The sequence below is a fragment of the Misgurnus anguillicaudatus genome, chromosome 2 (genome assembly GCF_027580225.2).
Source record: "Misgurnus anguillicaudatus chromosome 2, ASM2758022v2, whole genome shotgun sequence".
In the NCBI taxonomy this organism is placed as follows: Eukaryota; Metazoa; Chordata; class Actinopteri; order Cypriniformes; family Cobitidae; genus Misgurnus; species Misgurnus anguillicaudatus.
The window spans coordinates 28338305-28360965 of record NC_073338.2 but is presented as its reverse complement, the minus strand read 5'-3'; the positions used below and the strand labels follow the sequence as shown (position 1 = coordinate 28360965).

At 37.6% G+C, this 22661-nt stretch overlaps 2 protein-coding genes and 1 long non-coding RNA gene across 4 annotated transcripts in view; 2 read left to right on the top strand and 1 right to left on the bottom strand.

The window, feature by feature from the left end:
* The first annotated feature begins 715 nt into the window (after positions 1-715).
* Positions 716-3526, top strand: cyp7a1 (cytochrome P450, family 7, subfamily A, polypeptide 1). The gene is made up of 6 exons (XM_055202318.2): positions 716-875; positions 1149-1389; positions 1479-2083; positions 2276-2406; positions 2507-2685; positions 2764-3526. The coding sequence occupies exons 1-6, from the start codon at positions 793-795 to the stop codon at positions 3061-3063; spliced, it is 1539 nt and encodes a 512-aa protein (XP_055058293.2). The 5' UTR covers positions 716-792; the 3' UTR covers positions 3064-3526.
* A 302-nt stretch (positions 3527-3828) lies between these two features.
* LOC129442335 (uncharacterized) overlaps positions 3829-22661 on the top strand; it is a 48552-nt gene continuing 29719 nt past the window's right edge. The window contains exons 1-2 of the long non-coding RNA XR_008643838.2: positions 3829-4017; positions 11186-11385. This is a non-coding gene — a long non-coding RNA (uncharacterized lncRNA). The remainder of the gene's footprint in view (positions 4018-11185; positions 11386-22661) is intronic.
* tox (thymocyte selection-associated high mobility group box) overlaps positions 9522-22661 on the bottom strand; it is a 70927-nt gene continuing 57787 nt past the window's right edge. For both annotated transcript variants that reach the window (XM_055202316.2, XM_055202317.2), the window contains 6 exons: positions 20739-20990; positions 18989-19219; positions 17628-17708; positions 17172-17519; positions 11211-11359; positions 9522-11027 (listed from right to left, as the gene is read on the bottom strand). In XM_055202316.2, coding sequence (XP_055058291.2) covers positions 10991-11027; positions 11211-11359; positions 17172-17519; positions 17628-17708; positions 18989-19219; positions 20739-20990 — 1098 coding nt within the window. In that variant the 3' untranslated portion in view covers positions 9522-10990. The remainder of the gene's footprint in view (positions 11028-11210; positions 11360-17171; positions 17520-17627; positions 17709-18988; positions 19220-20738; positions 20991-22661) is intronic.

The following is a 22661-nucleotide window of genomic DNA, read 5'->3' as shown; positions in this document are numbered from 1 at the left end:
GTGTACAACGTGTTCCAGTTACACAGAATTAATTATTATGGTGCAAACATAAAAAAGTGATGTTCACATATGTGAACATGCAGATCTTATGAAGTTAATGATCAATGAGTACAAGTGTAATTGTTCAGTAGAAACAGTTTGTAGAATATTGGGTTGTTTTTAATCCAGGGCAGGGTAACTATTGGACAGAACACATTTCTGGGTTAAAATGCCCCCAAAAATGGGTTGTTTTAACCCAACTGCTGGGTTGTTTCAACATGGTTGATTAACAATAACCCAGCAGTTGGGTAAAAAAACAACCCATTATTTGGGGCATTTTAACCCAGAAATGTGTTCTGTCCAAAGAGTGTATGCTCTGTTGTGTATTGTAATTGAATTATTTTGTTTAACCATTAAAATGATGAATGACAGAGGCTGTTTTAATGAATGAAAGTATAAGAAAACATGTTCTGAAATGCCTTTTTTGTAGCAGTGCCACTGATGTTGGTAACCTTGAAGTCTTTAAAGCTGTTTCCCAACTTTGCAATGCTGTCAAAGTGCAGTCTACTGGCCCTCAGGTGGAGGTGTTCATGAACTTCGTTCAAGGACACACACACGCACAGTACTGCTAATTTCCTAGAGGCATTTGGCAAGGGGTGGGAGGGTGGGGGCTCAATGGTTAGTTTGCAGAGTTACGTCAGGGGCTGTGGCTTGTGTTGAACCATATAAAAGCAGATTACTAGGAACATCTGGGTGCATCTTCAAGGAATACAGCCTTAGCCTTGTCCCACTGATTTCTTCACTCCAGCAGTCATGATCTTAAGCATTGCTCTCATTTGGGCTGTAGTGGTAGGGATCTGTTGTTGCCTATGGCTTATCCTGGGAGTACGCAGAAGGTAAATACCCTTCGGTTTTGTGACTTAAAGCTTTAGATAGCTGCTTGTTGTTTTGGACTTTGATTAAGCTAGACAACATGATTGGATGGTGGGATTCACATTTGTTATGGGACACTGTGGATCGGCTACATATTATAGGAAATGCTGTCTGCTTTTCAGCTTTGATGTAATTTTTGCTTTGTATAGTTTTGATTTAAATTAAGATCAATAATACTCTTCTATAACTTTGTTATACAAATCATACATTTATGAGCTATTTAATGGGTGTTTCAGGCAACCTGGGGAGCCTCCAGTGGAAAATGGTTTGATCCCTTACCTTGGCTGTGCTCTTCAGTTTGGTGCCAACCCTTTGGAGTTCCTCCGCAGCAGACAAAAGAAACATGGTCACATTTTTACATGCAAGATTGCTGGGCAGTATGTCCATTTTCTTTGCGATCCATTCTCCTACCATTCCGTCATCCGCCAAGGAAGGCATCTAGACTGGAAGAAATTTCATTTTGACGTCTCTGCAAAGGTACAGTAATGCATTTTATGAACACAAAACTTGTAGTACATTATATATTTCATCAGTAAAATTAATTGGCTACGTAATAACGTTTGCAGGCATTTGGTCACGAGAACATGGATCCCAGCCACGGTTACACCACAGAGAATGTGCATCAGACCTTTCTCAAGACCCTACAAGGAGATGCCCTGCCATCTCTCATTGAAACCATGATGGAAAACCTGCAGGGCACAATGCTGCAGCAGGGCATTTTGAAAGCCAAACCCTCAGAGTGGCAAGTTGATGGTATTTTTGCCTTTTGCTACAAGATCATGTTTGAAGCAGGCTACCTGACCCTCTTTGGAAAAGAGCTGGATGGAGACAAAAGCGTCGCACGTCAACAAGCCCAGAAAGCGCTGGTGCTCAATGCTCTGGAGAACTTCAAAGAGTTTGATAAGATCTTTCCTGCTCTGATCGCTGGACTTCCCATTCATGTTTTCATGAGTGCCCACAGCGCCCGCGAGAACCTAGCCAAGACCATGCTTCACGAGAACCTCAGCAAGCGCGCCAACGTGTCAGACCTCATATCTTTGCGCATGCTGTTGAACGACACGCTGTCTTCCCTCAACGAGTTGAGCAAAGCCAGGACCCATGTTGCCATTCTGTGGGCTTCCCAGGCCAACACTTTACCCGCCACCTTCTGGACCTTGTTTTACATGATCAGGTACTACACAAAAATATTCTGCACAGTAGTCACTTTTCAGCGTTATCATGATGGACAAAGAATGTAACTGTGTTAATTGTGATGGTTGAGATAAGACTTATATCGAAATAACTCTTTCATCACTTCACCTGCTTGTGTTGGCACAATAAAGAAATGTTACTGTTGCTTTAACAAGATCCTGCTTGTTTTCAGGTGCCCTGCTGCCTTAAGGGCTGCCAGCGAGGAGGTGAAGAAAACCTTTGAAAGTTCTTACCAAAAGGTCGATCCCACCAATTCTCGACTTGTTCTAACAAGGGAGCAACTAGACAACATGCCAATTCTCGGTAAGAGACAATTACAAAATAGTAGAAAATTTTTTGTATCATCACTACATGTTCCAAGCAGTGTCATGTGAACTAAAGATTGCAATCTTTTAATCAACAGATAGTGTAATTAAAGAGGCTATGAGACTATCAAGTGCATCACTGAACATCAGAGTTGCCAAGGCTGACTTCCTTCTTCAATTGGACAACAAAGAGTCTTACCGCATTCGTAAAGATGATGTAATAGCTATGTATCCCCCAATGCTTCACTTTGATCCTGAAATCTACGAAGATCCAATGGTAAGTGTTTTTTTGTTGTATAAACTGGTGTTGGTGGAGTATCTGTTATGTTTTATAATAAATATTTTCTTCCCTCAGACATACAAGTATGATAGATACCTTGATGAGAATGGACAGGAGAAGACCAGCTTTTACAGAAACGGACGCAAACTTCGTTACTTCTACATGCCCTTCGGCTCCGGGGTCACCAAGTGTCCGGGCCGCTTCTTCGCTGTGCATGAGATCAAGCAGTTTTTGTCTTTGATTCTCTCTTATTTTGAGATGGAACTTTTGGACTCTGACGTGAAAGTGCCTCCACTGGATCAGTCACGGGCAGGTCTGGGGATTCTGCAGCCCACCTATGATGTTGACTTTCGATACAGACTCAAAACTCACTGAGATGATACGTTTATTTATTGACTGGACTGTAGATAATGTATATTTTATGCCATGTATGGCAAGACAAATGTAAATAGGTTTCAACAAACGTTTTAGGACGTTTTAAAGAAACCTGTGGGCTCCCCTTGTAGAATTTTCAGTAACATTTACTGCTTGTAAGCTATGTGTCTTAAAAAAAATCCTTAGATTGTGTAAATAATATTAAAAAACAACCAGATTTTAAGATTTACTTTTTAGAATAAGCTTATTGCACTTTTTAATTCAATTTATTTAATTTTTTTTCAGAAAGTTTCAGAAACTCAAATATGTTGTTAATTTTGTTATCATGTTTAGTAACTTATCAGGATGGTTTTGTTCCCCTGGTTAAATTGTTTTTCAGTATTTAATTGATGCTTTGTCTCATTTGTGTTTATGTGATGAGTGTTATTGGGATGTTTTCAATAAAGCAAGAGTAAAAAAAGAAGCAATTTGAATAAACTCAAGACTGTGTAAGTGATTGTCAATATTTACAATTACAAATGAATGACTAAAATATGGTTTACAATCTCTGTTTGTTTACTGTTTCTCAATCTGAATTCTGCAGCTATGTGTCTGAAACGTATGTAGCATCTATTTACATATATATCTATGGTCCGAGGTGGTGCGAAATAGTGGAGGCGGGGACTAATTTGAATATTGGCGGTTTCAGCAGTAACAACGGGTAACTTCCGGTAAAAGGGTAAATAACTTTTTAAAGTCCTTTTAAAGTAGTTTATATAACAAGCAAAATAAACAACACATAGATTACATAGGAACCCAAAAACATTTGTTCATTTCGACGAGGAATTTGTTTAAGAATTCAGTTTCAGCAACTAGTCAGACCATTACACAAACAGAAACCTGAAGTAAAGTTCGGACCAGACGCTTATCGCGTCACCGCACGTGCGCCCGATGAAACGGTTTATACTAAATGAGGTAAGGGTGTAGAGTTACATTTAAGCTGTTTTAAGGCATGAAGAAATTATTGTGTGAGGTAAAACTTTTATATATGCTATTATGATACTCAAAGGTACATTTTAAATGATAAAAGTCTTGACTACAGGGAGACTATGCGGCGATTTCCCAGACAGGGACTAGATCAATAGACTAAAATAAATGTAAGAGCTGTCCAAACTGAAAACAACTTACACTGACATATCTTATAATACATCAGTGCCCTTTGCTTTGCCTCAAAATGCACATACGTAATGTTTTTAGTAAGGCATGTTTGTTAAAACTAGTTATATTTCCTAATTAAACTAAGGTCTAGTCCTGGTTTAATCCACTGGGAAACCACCCCATAAATCCACCGGGAAACCACCCATAAATCATTAATTCAAATAAAAATTACTAAAAAACACTTAAACTTTTATTTACACACAACCCTTCAAATCTTTCTTTTATTGATTAGATATCTATCAAGGGTGATGTGCCGTGTGGGGTCCTCTGACACCAAGCCACACCCTTTTGTTAACTTCTGGTGGCCTTGGCACTAGAATTGTCCCATATCACAAACAGCAATCATGACATGCAGAATACCTGAAATGCAGATAGATGTCAAGGACACAGCATTTGCAACCACCCTATTCTACTGATAAGCACTGAAATCAAGTATACAAATATTAAATTGACTCGTAGTAACCTCAGCTGGTGATCAGGAGTCATCAGAGTACAATGTGAATGAGTACTCATGTACACTTTGACCTTAACCTTGTAGACCTGCCAACACTTACAATAAGGGATCATTTTGTCAAAAACGGACAAAAACAGTTGGATTGAATTCACAATCTGGGGACAATCTGTCAATCAAAATGTATTTAACAATCACGCTAAGATAATCTTGTGATTTGTTAAATACATTTTGATAAACAGATTGATAAGTCTATTAGACTTATTAGACAGATAGACTTATCAATCCGTTTGTCAATCAAAATTTATTTAACAATTCACTTGAAGGTAATCATTGTCCCTAGATTGTGAATTCAATTTATTGTGCATGTTGGCAGGTCTGTTACGTAATAAGGTCAAGGTCAAAGTGTACTTGAGTACACTCATTCAAATTATACATGTGCCTCATAATATACTGTAGTGTCATGTTTTTGATTGTAATCACTTTCAGTTTGATAAATGTTACCCATGCTGATTCAAATGAATTCAATTACATATCTGTGATTGGATAGAGATGTTAAGATCAACTTTAAAGTAAAAAGGATAGTAAAATGAGACGCCTGTCATAATTTACTCACCTGCATGTCTTTGTGAATTTATCTATTCATGCCTTTATCATGTAAACCACTTTAAATTATAATTATTTATGAAGGTTATTTTAAACTTTTAAATTATTTTAAATTATTTTAGAGAACTTGACATATAATACAGTTCAGTGTAAACGAATGAGTTGTTAATTTTAAAAGTTTTCTATCTTTTCTAGATGAACTTAATGACAGAGACATCAAACAGATGTTGGTCTGCCAATGTAAATAATACATTGCAATACTGAATTAGTTAGCCTAAGAGCTAGATAGCCTTATCTTTTGCAGAGTTGGAACTATTTGTGCAAGACAACGAGTAACAAACGTCCATTACAATATATCGTAGGTTACTATCAGTCTTGCTAAACTTCTGTATTCTATGTAGAGATTTTAGGCTATTGCATTTGGTGTTGAGTATCTCAATAGCTTTAATTAGTAAGTAAAAGTAAGCTGTTGGTGTAATTGTCTTAACTGCTGTGTAAATATGACCTGAGTTTAGGCCAGTGCTTCAGATAATGGCAGATATTGTGATCCAGCTGTGAAAACTGAGCTAAAGTCATTTATTTTGTGATTAAGTGTTTTTTTTACACAAACTCATCAAACATAATGAAAAACATTCTGTGAAAATATAACCTTGATAAGCATGCTTTGACCTTTTGCTGCGCCGCCATATCAGATTGGATTTGGCTATCGGATATCAAAAGCTTCAGCTAGCCAAGAACTGTCAACTACATAGACATACATACATAGATGCTGCAATCATATGCCAAAGGTGAAACCATCTACAAATATTTCTAAAATTACAAATGAATAAAGCTAAACTAAAAACTAGCATAAATTGCTATATTGAATCTATATTGCAGATTGCTATGTGTGTACATGTGTGTTCTGGTGACAGTGAACAAATAAACACATGTGGAGGTGCAGTGAAAGATAATTCAGCACATGCTAACGAATAAAAAAAATTAACCGGTAAGATTGCAGGATAAGGTTTAGGGTCAATTTTTGGTTGTGAGCTGGCAATTTAAAAAGAGTGCATCAAAAAACTGGGTTTGTTCAAAAATGAAAGAAAACTTTGATGAAATGATAGTGACTAGTGTAGTTACTAGTTACAGTTTGTTTTGGTTACTGTTTTTATAAGGAGATGTTTCTTTGACAGGAATGTTGTTCCAAGACCAACAAAAGATGTTGATCCAGGAACACATCTTGTGAAAATCATGGTGACAGTGGCTTTACCTTGGTATAGTCATGATGGTACTTTTTAACAATGTACTAAATTATTAAAGGAGAACACCAATGTTTTTCAGTATTTTACTATGTTCTTACCTCAACATAGACAAATGAATACATACCTATCTTTTATCAGTGCATGCACTTTTAATCTTTGTAGGTTTGTTAGCATTTAACCTAGCCCCATTTATTCCTATGGATCCAAACAGAGATGAATTTAGAAGGCACCAAACACTTCCATGTTTTCCAGATTTAAAGACTGTTACATGAGTAGTTACATTAATAAGTATGGTGGCACAAAAACTTTTGTTTGGACCTTAGGAATGAATAGAGGGTATGTATATGACGTCACCGTTGGCGGGACTGCGGTTATGCTCACTGAGTGGCAAAAGACCGAGCAGCAGCATTTGAGTACAGCGTGACATCGGCGAAAACGCGGTGAAAACGCGTCGAAATGGGAAAAAGCTGTTGTGGGATAGACTGTACTAACAGATTAACAAGAATTCGGAGCTATCGTTTTACAGACTGCCAAAATACACAGAAAGGAGAAATAAATAGATTGTTCATGCCAACGTCCACAGACCACAGGTGGGTTGATAAGTTGCTAGGGTCACTATCAGACAAAGGTTTTACTTTCTACTTAAAAGTATTTTTCAAGTATTTGTTTTTTATCTGTGTTTTTCTTTGGAAAACATACATTCCAAAGTATATTATCATAATTTTTATTCTATTACATTTCATAAATACACGTGTTTGTTTTACATTTAATATTTAAGTACATTAACATACTTTTACTCAAGTAAATGTACACAATTTTAATGTAATTAGGTATTAAATACATTTTAATGTGCAATATTAAAGAGTACACAGTATGATTCTATGCTTGAAGTAACATTTTTCCCAATACAAACATCCTAATAAAGCACAGATGCTTTGAAAATGTAACTAATGTAACTAAGTATTGTCCACCTCTGCTATCAAGTCCAAATAAATCCAATTTAAGCTGATAATAGTCAGTTTTACTAGCATTTGCGCCGCAGCCGCTATGAAAGCCAGCCATTTTGTTGAAGGTTTGCCACTCGACAGGAGCGAGTTCCGGCGTGGTCACGTGAAAAAGTGACGTCAATGCATACCCTCTATAGGGCTAGGCTAAATGCTAACACATTCATGAAGCGCTGTACAAAGATTAAAAGTGCACGCATTGAAATAAGATAGGTATGTATTAATTCATCTAAGTGGAGGTAAGAACATAGTTAGATATTGAAAAACGGTGGTGATTTCCTTTAACATATTCATGACATTTACTCTAGGTAATTAAAATAAAAACCACATTAGTATTATGGTACAAAATGTTCAAAATGTTTTTTGTGTGTGTTAGTGTGTGCTACTCCATTTGTATTGAAACTTCTTTATGTGTGTAACACATAATTCTTTATTGCATAATGTACTTTCAGGCTTTATAGGGAGTTGAGCGCGTATGTTCTCAATATGATACAGGCAGGCACATTGAAACGTATATAGAGACCGCGCCGTAATTCTGACTTTGACCACTAGATGGCAATATATTTCCATGACTAAAAGTGAGCTTGCGTCAACGCACTACATGCTGAAAACATTGATTCGGTCAGTATTAAACTTTAGTTTCTTTACAATGGTGGTCTTTCTTGCAGTGCGTGTCACTCTCATACCAATTCAATTAAATCTGCACATTGTCTAACTAGGGTTTAAGGTCAAAAGTAATTAAAAGGTTTAATTCTTGCTAATGAAACGAGACACTTATGGAAATGTGGCTCGGCGAACTACAGCTATTAAAACAATAGGTACATAATTGATTTATGATTTATATCTTGTGAATGTACCTTGAAACAACCCTGGACCATTTATTTGTAACTGCCCAGTATGGACAGAAATCACATGAGGTAAACCCACATTAAAAATATTGTGGTATACTTTAATATTAACTATAGTAAATTCTTAAATACAATAGTGTTTTTGAACCTTATAGTAAATATTAAAATATACTGCTGTATCATTTACTATATTTAATACTGCAGATAGTATAGACCCCTTCACGGTTCACGTCAAAGGCGGTTCCCACTGCGCATGTCGGGGTCAGAAAAGTCATTACAGCAGATTGAGTTACGTATTATTCGGTATCGTCAAAAATGCCTACTTACGTCGTGGGCTGTAAAAAATCGCAACAAGTCTTCCGTTAAGTTTCCGCGATTCATGCAGAATCTCAAAAACAAAAAAATACAACATGCGGCTGCAAGCAATTAACGTGCAGACTGGAACAATGCAAATATCAAAGAGGCTTGTGTTTGTAGTGCTCACTTCATTTGAGGTAAGTCATCATTTTTCAGCACTGTTAGATTAAATTATAAAGCCTCGATGGTATGAACAGTTTGACTCCATGCTGCGCGCGCACCCGAAAGTCATTCAATGTTTACAAACATTGAAGGGGTCTATAATCTATTCATTAGTAAAGTGTGGTAATTACTGCAATATACATACAGTAGAGTATATAGTATAGTATGGATAGTTCAGATGAGCACTAAAGACAAAATTGCATACTTATTCATGTATTTTTCCTGTACTGAACGAATGACTTTAGTGTGTAGTATGCAGAATATTTTCAGATTAAAAAAAAACATACACAAAATTGTTTATTTAGTACAGTGTTTATGAATTGTATCAGCTCTATGGCAGGTCAGGAATGTGTTCTTGACACAGGGCGCTGGAAAATCTATTGTTATTATTATACTCTGCATCAACAGTACTGTGACCCAGTTGTAAGAGATGATTGAGGAAGAGAATTAGTGCGTTCATTATACATAAACTTAAGCTTGACCTTTCTTTCTGTGCGCCAAGAGTTACGAGGGAATAAATCTTTCAAATGAAATCCAATACAAACATTTTGCTCGAAATTCCCGGTAATGAACAACACACTTGACACGCTTTGATTATTTACTGCACAAAAATGCAGGTTTGCCTTTATTTATTTTCAAACACAATAAAAACTAAATAAGAATTATTCACATTGTTGCCTGGATCGATTCTGTCAAAACAAATGAACAGAAAAACATCCCTGGAACTCTAACATAATTACTCAGAAACACCTACAGTTAATTTTTTCCTTCATAAATAGGCGCAAACAAGTACCATAAAAAGATCTCATATAGACACAGTGTAGAGGAATAGTAATGATCAGCCATATGCCGGGGTTATACAGCAAACTCTCCAATCTGCCACTGTTTCTTCTAATTAACACCATATAAGCATCTGACAGTTTCATACACATAGTTTGGATGACATTAATCAATATGCCAGAAGTGATACAAAAGAAGTATTTTGCGTAATACAAAATAAACTTTTTCTTTAGTACTTTCTTAAACGAACTCGAATCGTCGTTTCATTGCATGCTACCTCACAGGTTGTCCGAATCAACCTTTACTTTATTAAACCTGGTCAAAGAAATACTTCTTTAGTCCAAACTTTCCATGCCAAGCACTTTCTCCTCTCGGCCGATTATCCCTCTTTGAGTTTGAAACGAACTGGCGCGGCCCAATTCAAAATCTCACATTGTTACTAGAAAAAAAGTTTAATTCTTATACTCTAGGAGTAACACAGATTTATATACAGTTTGAAACCCATCCGGTCGCTCGTAACGTTCCTACGAGCCACTGTTTTATACTTACAACAGAACTCTCTCTTTCTAAGGCAGTTGACAAGAAAAGATCATTATAGAGAGGAAGAATGATACAACGAGAAAAGGGGTGAGAAAGAAATGCAGGAGTCATATCATCCACATTCTTTTGTGTGGGTTTTTCTCTTTTTCAGAATGCGATTTTCCTGTTTATACAAAATAAGTTCTGTTTTGGTTTTCGTTCTGCTGTTTGTAAGAGCTTGGAGTTCCTGACACACAGCAGTAAGTGCTTAGAAACCGGTGGACTGACGCAACCTTCCCGCGAGGCCAATTGACCTACGCAATTTCTTAAACCGTGAGCCGTCTTCAACAAAACACGAGTCTAGAGTTTTTCATACGCCGCCTCTTATTATTATTAGGTACGTAACGAGGACCCAGAACAATAGGAGGCCATTAAAAAGTCACTAGCATTAGCGAGGTGATTGCATTTAAACAAATTTAGCATACAATTTACATGTTCATGCTTTGAATTCTATTTTAAAGATCCGAAATATGTCTGAATGTCAGAAGCTAAAAGGAGATACAAATTCCACACCCACCACGGTCGGTGTACTAAAGTGTGAGCCATGGGAAAGAAAACATTCAAACATTGTTTTGCTGATGCGTGGATTGTGGCTAGTCTAAAATAAGGCCTGAATAATCAGGCCCTAAATAGCTGGATTGGGATGAGGAACTGCCTTGGTCCTGTGAGCATGAAGGATCGTGTGGGTGATGATGTCAATCAGGTCAGATACAGGGCTTTGTCCCTCTGCAGAGCGCTGTGGAGGGAAATATAAACAAATCAAAATGGCTGCCACAAAAATCAGAAACTTGATGCATGAAATGATTGCATTGAAACGTTATTCCATTTTTAAGAATACATTATATTTATTTCAATTCATGTTAAACATCCAAGATTTATGTTTGCTTTTATTAGAGGCAGTGGAGGAGTCAGCACTCACCCGTTGCCGCAGTAGTCAGAGGTCCAGTCCAAGCCCTGGGTCGGTCCATTCCTGCAGCCAGTGCGGTAGTCCATTGAAGGGGACAGACCGGGTCCGCCGGAGGATGTGACATTTACCATGCTCTGATACTCTGCCTGAAGAGGGAAACCCTGAGAGAGAGAGAGCACAATAAAAGGTATTATATACTGGAGGTCACATAGCAGGACACATAATGCAGATATATGGAAAAAATAAATTGGGTATGTTAAAGTAATCATTAATTTTCCAGAAAATCTTGAGCAACTTCTAAGATCAAAATCTGTCTATTAAACCCAGGCCAAAGTTTTATAATCTAATGATGAGATTAGGAGCATCAAAGTTTAATTTCAATAATTAATTTCACATTGATTTCAATCTTTGACATGGCCTTACCTAGTCAATATTAAGATGTCACAAAATGCTCTTTAAATTATGAAGGATGATTTTAATTACAAAATATGACTTGGTCACATACTGTATAATACACTCTAAAATGCTGGGTTGCTTTAATCCATGGTTAGAGGTTGGGTAAAATTTGGACAAATCCAACTGTGAAGAAAATGTGCATATTTGATGGTTTGCAACAACGCATCTTATAAACGGTTTTAGCAGTAACAACACAAACAAACGGCTTTCGTGCAACACATGTAACTTCCGGTAAACTATGCTTAGAATAAATAACAACAAAGTCCTTTTAGAGTAATTTATTTATATATCAAGCAAAATAAGCAACAAGTAGATTACCTTAGTTCATATTTCATAGCTAAAGCGTATCAAAAACGACACTGAGCTAACGTTGCTGTGTAAAATGTGTACTATTATGTCTACAATCTTAAAGGACAAAATATGCTCATTTTCCAGCTCCCCTAGAGTCAAACATTTGATCTCCACCGTTTTGAAATCCATTCAGCTGATCTCCGGGTCCGGCGCTAGCACCCCCAGCACAGCTTAGCACAATCCACTGAATTTGATTAGACCATTAGCATCGCGCTGGAGGGTAGCCAAGGAGTTTCAATATTTTTCATATTTAAAACTTGACTCTTCTGTAGTCACATCGTTTACTAAGAGACCGACAGAAAATTAAAAGTTGTGATTTTCTATGCAGTTATGGTTAAGAACTATACTCTCAAACTGGCGTAATAATCAATGACTTGTAACATGGCTGCAGCAGGCGTGTGATATTACGCACTGCCAAAAAATAGTCCCTTTGGTTACTTTGAATATTAGGGGACTATTTTCATGCTGTGCGTAATATCAGTACCCCTGCTGCAGTCATGTTACAGCAGCAAAGTCCTTGATTATTATGCCCGAATGAGAGTATAGCCAAATCTGCCTAGAAAATCACAACTTTTAATTTTCTGTCGGTCTTAGTACACAGTGTAACTACAGAAGAGTCAAGTTTAATAGGAAAAATATTGAAACTCTTTGGTTATTTCACAGCGCGATCCTAATGGTCTAATCAGATTCAATGGATTATGCTAAGCTATGCTAAAAGTGCTAGCACCAGACCCAGAGATCGGGTGAATTAATTCCCAAACGGTAAAAATCAAATGTTTAACTCTAGGGGAGCTGGGAAATTTGCATATTTTTAAAAAAGTGGAATGTCCCTTTAACTACAAACCGGCTGCCCAAACCTCCCTATAGTGGTAATTCATGATCCCAGTCTCCCCTTGTCTTCAGGAAACCAAAACAGTTGTTATTTTTGTATTTGTTGAGTTGATTTTAGCTACTAGTCAGACCATTTAATAAACAGATACCGGAAGTAAAGTTCCAAACAGACGCGTAACCGCGACAACACACGTGCGTCCGATGAAACCTTCCATTTTAGAGTTTAATGATAAATAAAAGGCCATTGGGTTTAAGTCACAAAAGCTTATGAAGCATATATTTTTTCACAAACATCCTATTAACTAGGTAGGACACCATTATATACTATAAAGTTAATCTCAACTACTATATATAATACTATAACGTTTAAATATAAAACAAATGACATTTCATTATATTGGTCTCAGCTAAAGTCTGGCCTCTGAATGCTGAATTTCAGCGATAAGCAAGAGAGAGAAACCATAGCAAAGCAGAAATCAGCTCGCCCAATCTAATTTCACCAAGCAAACATCCTACACGATCTGAAGTGGACGTGATGGCGGTGTAACGCAGCCAGCCTCCAATGAGCATTAATAAGAAACTGCATTCGTTGGTTGGTTGGGAAGAGGGGGGACAGACTGGTGGGGGCAGACGAAAAATAAACGAAGCAGATATTCTAATTTAAAGACTTCTTCTCTGTTCTTAGCCTAAGAAAGAGTGCATGTGAAAGGGAAGTTAATCTGAGTGGTACACAAGAGAATCTGCCTGAAAGAGCAAGACAGCAGGTGGCTGCGTTTTTCCCCCTCCAGAGATTCTACCTATTCATGAATTGTTCCTCAAATTCTTCTCCTTCATTCGATCACAAAGGCTCCATCTGCCCCTTTGTGTCCCTCCCCCCCGACAACACCGCCCCACCTCCCCCAACCCTGCCTCGGCGCGGCGAAAAAGTTGAACCGCGCGTTTTTGTTTGCTCTACGCAAATATGCAAAAATGAACGAGGATTATTACTCCCCTTTGGATTTCCAAACTCGCCCATAAAGGCAGGATCTGTGGAACAGGCTTAAGAAGTCTCCAAACGGAGGAGAGAAAAGCCAAGTTAAAGCATTCGTGCTCTCCTTCAAAAGATTGACACAGCCATACAAGGAGCCCTGTGGTAATCTGAAATTGGACTTCAGACAAATTCGCACTGTAATCTGCATGAAAATTAGACAGGTTTTTTTTTACTTATGACGATGATGATCCACAGCAATAGTTAATTTTCCTGCTGAGGAGTGATAAAAAGAAGCACATGAAATTCAATCAAGTAGTTGCTCTTTTAAATACAACGTTTCCCAGAATTCCCAGCGGGCACAGGAACAGAATTTTACAACAATAGGCCTTTTATATTCAAATGCAGATGCATTTATTTTGCAGTGACATTTCGATTGAAAATGCGGGTTTTCATTTTAGTTTGTGTTGGAATTAAATTGCCATGCAGTTGTTCAATAAAAAAAATAAAATAAAATAAACAAAATAAATAACACTAATGACTTTTTCATAACTAAGTTCTAAGTTGTAAACAGTCTCATTGTCCAAGCAGCGCATCCCTCAGTAAAAGATCAAACTGCTGTCATTGAATAGCGTGTCACCTGTTCTCCTGACCACCTGATTTATCTCTCTTTATAAAGCTAATCTCTGTTTACCCCAAGACAATGCGATCCTCCGCCCTGTCTCTCCCTCCCTCTCTTTCTCTCCAGCACCAGCCAGTCCTGCCTCCCAGCTGATGCTCATCTTTTAAAGAGCTTCGAGGCACAAGGGTCCTATTCATTAGAACCTCATTACAACCTCATCTCAATCCCACTGAAGTTCCACCACAACTCAGGGCTATTAGGACACGAAACGGATCGACACCAAACTCTTAACGACTTTCTCACCATCACAGCGAGCGTTTAAGGAGACTTAGGCTTCAAACCTCTCCTTAACCTCTATTTAAGATCTCTATTAGGGGAATGAGGGTTTAATTAGCGCTGATGCTAATAATGAGACCGAGTGCACTTTAGATGGGGAAGACTACTGTAGCTGTTGACTAACGCAGCTCCTTGCTCACTTGTTAAAGCAGACGAGGCAATAACCCGACGAATGTGTTATTCCTAAAAAGGTCATTTTCTCTTTAATTAAATCCCTTGGTCTGTGTGCGTGAATGGGCCGAGCCTACATTTAGTTTCTCTTATCTGTGCTTTTGTCTACATGCTAAATAAATAAATAATAAATATTTTGCCGAAAAAAAGGAGAAGAGCTTTCTTCTATACACTTTAGCACAGAACTAATTTCATTTCCTTCGCCCCAGCCTGAAAAACTGTTTTCATCAGATAGCCGAGGCGTTTTGTCTTCCACGCTGATGTATTCATCAATCTCAATGTGAGGTTTTTTGTGCAACCTTAAGTCACATCCAAATCCTAATGCATCTGTTTATTACAGAGAGAAAATTGAAAATCTGTCTGTGTGATACGCTGGGATTTTTTTCGCACAGCATGGACATAAAACAAGCTGGCAGATATTAATGGTTTCTCTCTTGACCTCATTCGCCAGCGTGAGAGATAGGCTGAAGGGGCCGGAAATGATGAAAAATGAAACGGCGCAGCATCTGCTGCATAAACAGCACTTCCTTCAGCACTCTCACATTCATATATATATAAATATATATACACACGCACATAGGCTATCTATCCTACGATAATGTAGAATGGAAATTGGAAAATATGAGGCCAGACGGGTTCCTGAAGAGGTTTATGGAAAACAGATAGGGAGAGAAGTCGTCTTTTAATTGGTCTGACACGGTGTCCGTCACGCCTCTCTTTTCGGTCATAGTTTAAATTAAATCGCAAACGTTCACTAGATTAAAGTCAACATGTAATGCTGTCTACATCCCATTTTTATTTCCGTATTGATGTATTCTGAGTAAAACCATTATGTCAAAGAAAGGAATATGGAATAAGGTCTGGAAATATGTGACCATGGACCACAAAACCAAGAGTCATTTTTTAAAATTGAGATTAATACATCCTAAGGCTAAATAAATAAGCTTTCCATTGATATATGGTTGGTAGGGATAGGAGATATTTGGCCGAGATAAAACGATTAAAGAGTCTGAAATTTTGAGAAAATCACATTTAAAGTTCAAAGTCCAAATGAAGTCTATAGCAACATATATTTCAAACCAAAAGGTTTGTTTTAGCGCTCTCTAGGCTTACTGCAGTAATGACGTTTTGGACTGATTGAGAAATTGTGAGCTTGAATGGGAAACAAACTTGAATGGGTTGCAAGCAAGCGTGCCGCACAATTCCCGAAAAGTGAAGCCAAAACGTCTCGATCGCCCCCCAGTGGCTGGTCCCAGTATAGGTCATAAAGCCCGCCTCCCCACGTTATTCGATGGGACTTGAGACCAACTAAACAATTTAATTACACTTCAATTATCTTTTTTCCGAAGCTGGTTTCTGTCATTTACTGTAGTTTTTATCACGCTGATGTAAATTCAAATGTTTGTTTTTAAAATAAGTTTGTTTTAGTTAGTTATTTAATGATATAAAAACGGTGATGTCACGTCATGATTGACAGCTGTGATATCGTGTGATATGCGCATTCGGCGAGAGCTTGATTTCGCAGCTTTACATCCTGCTCACTACTTGTCCCGAAATTGCTACTGCGCAGACTCGAGACCCAAGATGTCAGCGCCGTATCACGACATTGACGGCTTCACTTTTCACCAATGGAAGAGAGCGAAGAGGCGTCGTCCATCTTTTTTTACAGTCTATGGTTGCAAGTTGGTTTTGCCACTCCCAAAAAATAAGGTTTGAATATATTTACGGTAGGAAATTTACAAAATACCTCAATGGAATATGATTTTTAAATAATATACTAAATATTTTTTGTCTAAAAGAAAAATCTATCATTTTAATCCAAGCAATGTATTTTTGCCTTTTTCTACAAATATACCCTTACGACAAATATACCGTTATATTTCTATAGGACAGGGTTGGATGGGAGGGGTTACAAAATAAAAGGGCTTGATGATGTTATACAAGCACAGCAAGTTGATGTATCTTGATAAAATTACATTTTTAACTCTTTTCCCGCCAGCGTTTTTTAAAAAAGTTGCCAGCCAGCGCCAGCATTTTTCATGATATTCACAAAAGTTTAATGCCTTAAAGATCCTCAAAACGTACACGGATATAAAGCTGTTCGCCATAGGGCGAAACTTCCAGGTTTTATAAGTTGTTGAACTGTGGATAATGGTGGATAATAGCCGTATAGATATATATCTATCACTAGCATTGTTGGTGCATTGTTAAGCAGTAGACATTCACTATGTCGCCTTACCTGGGCCATGGAGGGGGAGTGCAGGGGCAACGGGTGGCTGCTGAGCTGCTGCTGTTGCTGGTGGAGGCTGAGATGCTGATGTAAGGGTGGGCTGATCTGCAGAGGAGGGGGGGATGAGCCCGCCATGCTGCCCATGCTGCCCATGGGCACGCTGGGCCGGGACGCGCCGACTCGGGCAAGGCCCTGCTGCATTGGTGGCAGGTGGGAACTGAGTCCTGACTGCTGGTGGTATGGATGACTCATATAGAGACCTGGGTGAGACTGACCAGCACCAGAAAAAACTGGTGGCTTGGGTCCAAGCATCTGGGAAGCCTGCGATGCCTTCACATCCCCCGGGTCATTGTAGCTCTGAGACGATACAGAAACATCTGCTTTAAAGCAAACATCTTTACACTGGCAAACAAAACATCTTCTGAAACGCACCCGCACGTCAATAGCCCGCGGTCATTTACGTACCTGAGACACAAGGCTCGCTCTGTACGCTGCCAGCTGTTTGAGATACTCCTTCTTTGCGGTCTCGGTTTTTTTCTTGTACACCTGCCACGATAAAACAAACAAACAAAGAATATATTAAGGGAGGTCAGAGCGTTCCCCGTATTCCTGCCCGCGATTATTCTTAGAAATCTAATGGCAGTCCATTTATGAGCCATAATGTGTAATTGTTGTTGGAGCACTGAAATGGCGCTTGAGTGCAGCCCACTTTATCCAGCGCTTGTTCTTCTGCCTTTATGGACTGTCCATATTTCCCCTTTCAGTTGGGGCATATGGGTAATTATTTGCCCATCAATACATCTGTGCTGTCATTACCTCAACCAATACATCTCTACTAAACAGAGAAGTGCAAAGAGAACGAGAAAAAAACAAAAAACAGGAGAGACATGATGTTCTTTTATCAGGCAAACATCCTCTCCTGAGTAAAAGTACTTTTAAGTGTTTTCATCAGCTTCACTTGGCTTGCACATAGTAAAAAAAGAGCTCAAATCAACAACTACAAAAAAACGAGTTATTTACAATAGGTTTTTATGACTGCCGGAAAGCAGTCACATCCTTTATTAAACCTCAATTTGATTTGTCTTTGTGTCACAGTAGCAACACTTATTTTTTGTGTCCTTGTTATACATTTCAGTACTGTGTAATACTGAGTGTCGCACTTTGATAATGCACATCAAAATAAAAAAGCAATTAAAAAAGTGTAACGTTTTTAGCACATTTTATATTTTTAAATGTCTCTAAGCTCTTAAGTGACAGGAAAAATTCCCCCAAATTGCTAAACAAATCTGAAAAACGTTACCTTGTGCATTTCTGTTGTGATTGAAATGTGAATATAACACCCAGTATCGTATTCGTGGTAAATATGTCCTGAAACAGTGATCTCAATCATTACCAGACCGCACAAAGCCTCGGTCTTACATGTTCTGATATAAAAAAAACTCTCACATATTTGACTGTTTTCACACCTGGCTTTGTTAAGACTTCCCCTGCATGCATAACCACTCTGATGTCAGACCACAATAGCAGACTGCAGAGATAATGTTATTATGTGATTGTAAGAGGGGAAATCAGCAAATGTTCTGACCAAGATACAGTACGCTTCATCGCATCTGCTGTCATAACAATCATGATGTGAATATACTATTGTATAGTGTAGATAATAGCTTTGATAAAAAACAAAACGTGTACAAAACTGTGCGTACCGAACGCTTTGTAAGAAACGCGGTACTTTACCTTTATGAGTCAGCCACAAGATCCTAGCAAAGATAAAGCTACTTGTTTACAGTACATGTGCACGTGAGTGTGGTTTCAAAAGACAAAGTCACCTGTTTCTGTTCCTCTCCCAGACCGTCCCACATGGATGCCACTATTTTGGAAACCTCCCCAAATGTGGCATTAGGATTTTGGCCTTTGATTGCTGCCTGTGTGTCTCTAAAGAACAGGGCGTACGCCGACACCGGCTTCTGGGGCTCGTTCGGGTCTTTCTTCTTCTTCTTCTTGGGGGTTTTGGGCTTTTTGGCCATATCTGTGGCTGCTCTTTTCTCTGCTCCGTTTATCTGGATAGAGAGAAGCTCATTATAGTAAACAATAAACATACAATTAGATTGAGTCATAATAAAGGCTTTATAAATGAATGAATCATAAAGCTAGTTGTCTTCAATTCCTTGACCTATTTTCAGCTTTGAATGACTTCAATGTATTATTTGTTTATACAGATAATGCATTGCATGCCTTTCCTGTGATGTTTCTAATCTTTCATGATTGCTGGGTTTTAATTAATCCATTTATAAGCATCACATAATATGAAAATATATTACAATTTGTAAAAATATTATATATACACCCTATTTGTGAAATCCAGGCTAAAGTCTCATAATCTAATTATGATTATGAGATTTTTCGATCATTGATTTCTCATTTCTTTGAGATGGCCTCACATAAAGGTTTTATATATATATATATATATATATATATATATATATATATATATATATATATATATATATATATATATATATATATATATCAACCCAGTATCACGAAATTACGTACCTATAGTCACATAAATTTGACACATTTTTCCGCCCTTTTGCGTGAGCATTTCTGTTTACGTGTCACTGACATGCATTTGTTACTCAATTGTTTTGTCCTATTTTTCTGACCATTGTCGCTTCGGTTTAGGGTTAGATTTACATAAAATGACATCCTTACCCAAACCCAACTCTAACCCTAATGCCAGGCGACAATGGTTTAAAAGTCATAAAATATGAAAAAAATAAATAATGAAAAAAGTTGAAACCAATACTTAAAGTGACTTCCTACGCAAACATCAAATCTAACCTGAAAATGAAGCGTCAATGGTTTGAAAATAGGACAAAACAGTTGAGTAACATGTAAACCGAAATGCGTGACATGTTCACGCAAAAAGGCGGAAAACGTGTCAGTGTCACGGAAAAGACTCACAAATTTAGGTGACTACAGGTTGATATATATAAAAAAAAAATATATATATATAGTTATATTTTCACAGAATGTACTTTACATAATGATTTTTTGTAGAAAACTGTAAATCATAAAGAAATGACTTTTCACATATTTGTTTACAAAGCGTTTGTAAGTATATTGTGAATAAATTACTTTTCCATGTGTGAACTCAAAAATATTAAAATGTAATGATATTCCGGGTTTCCATTATCTCTCTATACAAACATGCGTAGCTCAAAATTGAGATATTGTGTGTTTGTAGCTGTTGACATTTCAAAGTTGAACCATCTCCTACATTAAGAAACAATAAGTATCTAAGTAATGTGCATAAATGGCCACGCTTTCCAGAAAATCAATGTGGAGTTTTTTAGAGAGAACTGTATTTGGTCTTGAGGCACAATAGTGTCTTAGCAAATCTATGTATGAGGAAACATGGCAAAACAAGTTACTAAAAGGTCAGCATTGACTCACTGCTTTAAATACACTGTATTTTGCCATTACGCATTAAAAGTCTATGCAGCCGTGTCTGAGTGTGAGACAAAGATAAGCTTTTATATTCATGAGACCATAGAATCTGTGAGACTCTCTCACCTTGGCAGCATCATCTGCATCGTCCTCATGCACTGAGCTGGAGGGGGAGGGTGTGGCTGACTTGCTCTCCGGTGGAGATGGGGAGCCATGGGTGCCATTGTTGCTGTTTAACCCCAACTGGGAATTGAGTTGTGATTGGTTGATAGTAGTCAGCTGACCTTGGGAAACCATGCCAGGCTGTATTCTGGGTCTCAGTGTGTCCACCTGAGGATGACCACCGTAACGGGAGTCTGAATTGACCATTTGCTGCATCTGAAAGACAAGAAGATCACTCAGTCTATCTTTCAACTAAACCCAACCTTAGGCACTTCCGAGTTAAAATCTTAGACTAAGTTTTGGTCTTATTAAACTCATCTTAATGAAATATTACAGAAGAACTCACAGGGGCATAGATATGAGGGTAATCCTACATTTTACAAGCAGTAACTTAAGACAGGTTTGGAATTTCACTGTTTTGTCGCCCTGAATACAAGGATGTTGCAGGGTGTAGGAAAAATTGCTCTCCTTCACTGTATCAGGGGAATAAATCACTTCCGACAAACACAAGCCCCGTAGCTGTTGTCCGTCACCTGATACTGTCTGTAGCAACAGGTGACTTGAAATGTAGCCTACGCCCACCATTGTGTGGAACACAATGCCCCCGACAGGTGGAGCTTTGGGGTTAGAGGCCATGGGCATTTCTCTGATGGCCAGGTGACTCTGACTCCTCCTCCCCATCCTAATACTGAAAAGAGATACTTAGCTATCAATTTAAACATATTTAAATTGCTTTATTCTCTCTCTTACTTTGATAAAAGGATAAACACTGAAGATAGTCAATACTAGGTGAGATAATATTGAATATTTAAACAAACATAGTGTTAAGGAAGACCTAATCCAAAAAAACCTACTTACATTTCTAAAGAAAGAAAATTGGTCAATTGACTATTTCTTTATTTCTGATGTGATATTCTGGTCCCTAGATGTTTTCACTGTCTTCATCATTTTTGATTGTTTCATAATTTGCCTAAAATCCAAAATCCAATTGCTAAAAAAATTTGTTTGCTTAGAAAAGTTAATTACGGTTAGAGACTATGAATGTATAAGCAATCATAAAAGCAATGCTACAGTACAGTATTTATTATTTTAATTTCATTTTAGCTTTTATTGATTACAGTTTTAATAGATTTTTTTACATTTCATGTATGTTTATTATTATAATGTGATTTTTCTTTAGTAATTGTTTTTTTTTGCTGTTATTCAAATATATTTTACAATATTACAAAGTATTTTTATTACCATAGTCATTTTACTTTTAGCAGTTACAATAAGAACCTGAATCATCAGTTGAAGACAAAATCGTTTTAATATCACAATGAATGACACCTCACCAATTTACGAGAATTCGATGCGTATCCAAAAACAGTAGTTAATATAACAAATACATTTGCATTCATGCCGGGATCATACGGATGTCGTGTTGATCGGGCTATGACGTGACATTACACAGCAATAGAGAGGAAAATCGTCAATCGCCGCGGTTTTAGCGGTTAACAGACTAATCATGAACTGACGGATGAAAATGTCAAGTTCTCATGAAATGGCTGGAAAAGGTTCACAATGGAAATCGGTTGAAAATAACTTTTCGGAGGTTTACCATTACAATGTTGATGGACAAAAGAAAGTTTCATTTTACCATGAAATGCACCTTCACACACAGTTCATTAACAGTTTTTTTATTCCACATCTTCCTACTCATATCTCTTTAAAGGGGACTTTTTCGACTAGTTAAGCAAACAATACCCACCTTGTGTCATGAATCGGGTAATAAGACAATGTGGTCAGTTTTAGGTAGAAAACACTTCAACTTAACAACCACACACGATGACAAAGGTCACCTTTCTTTTTCTTAGTAAAACAAAACCTAGAAGCTTTTGACTAATC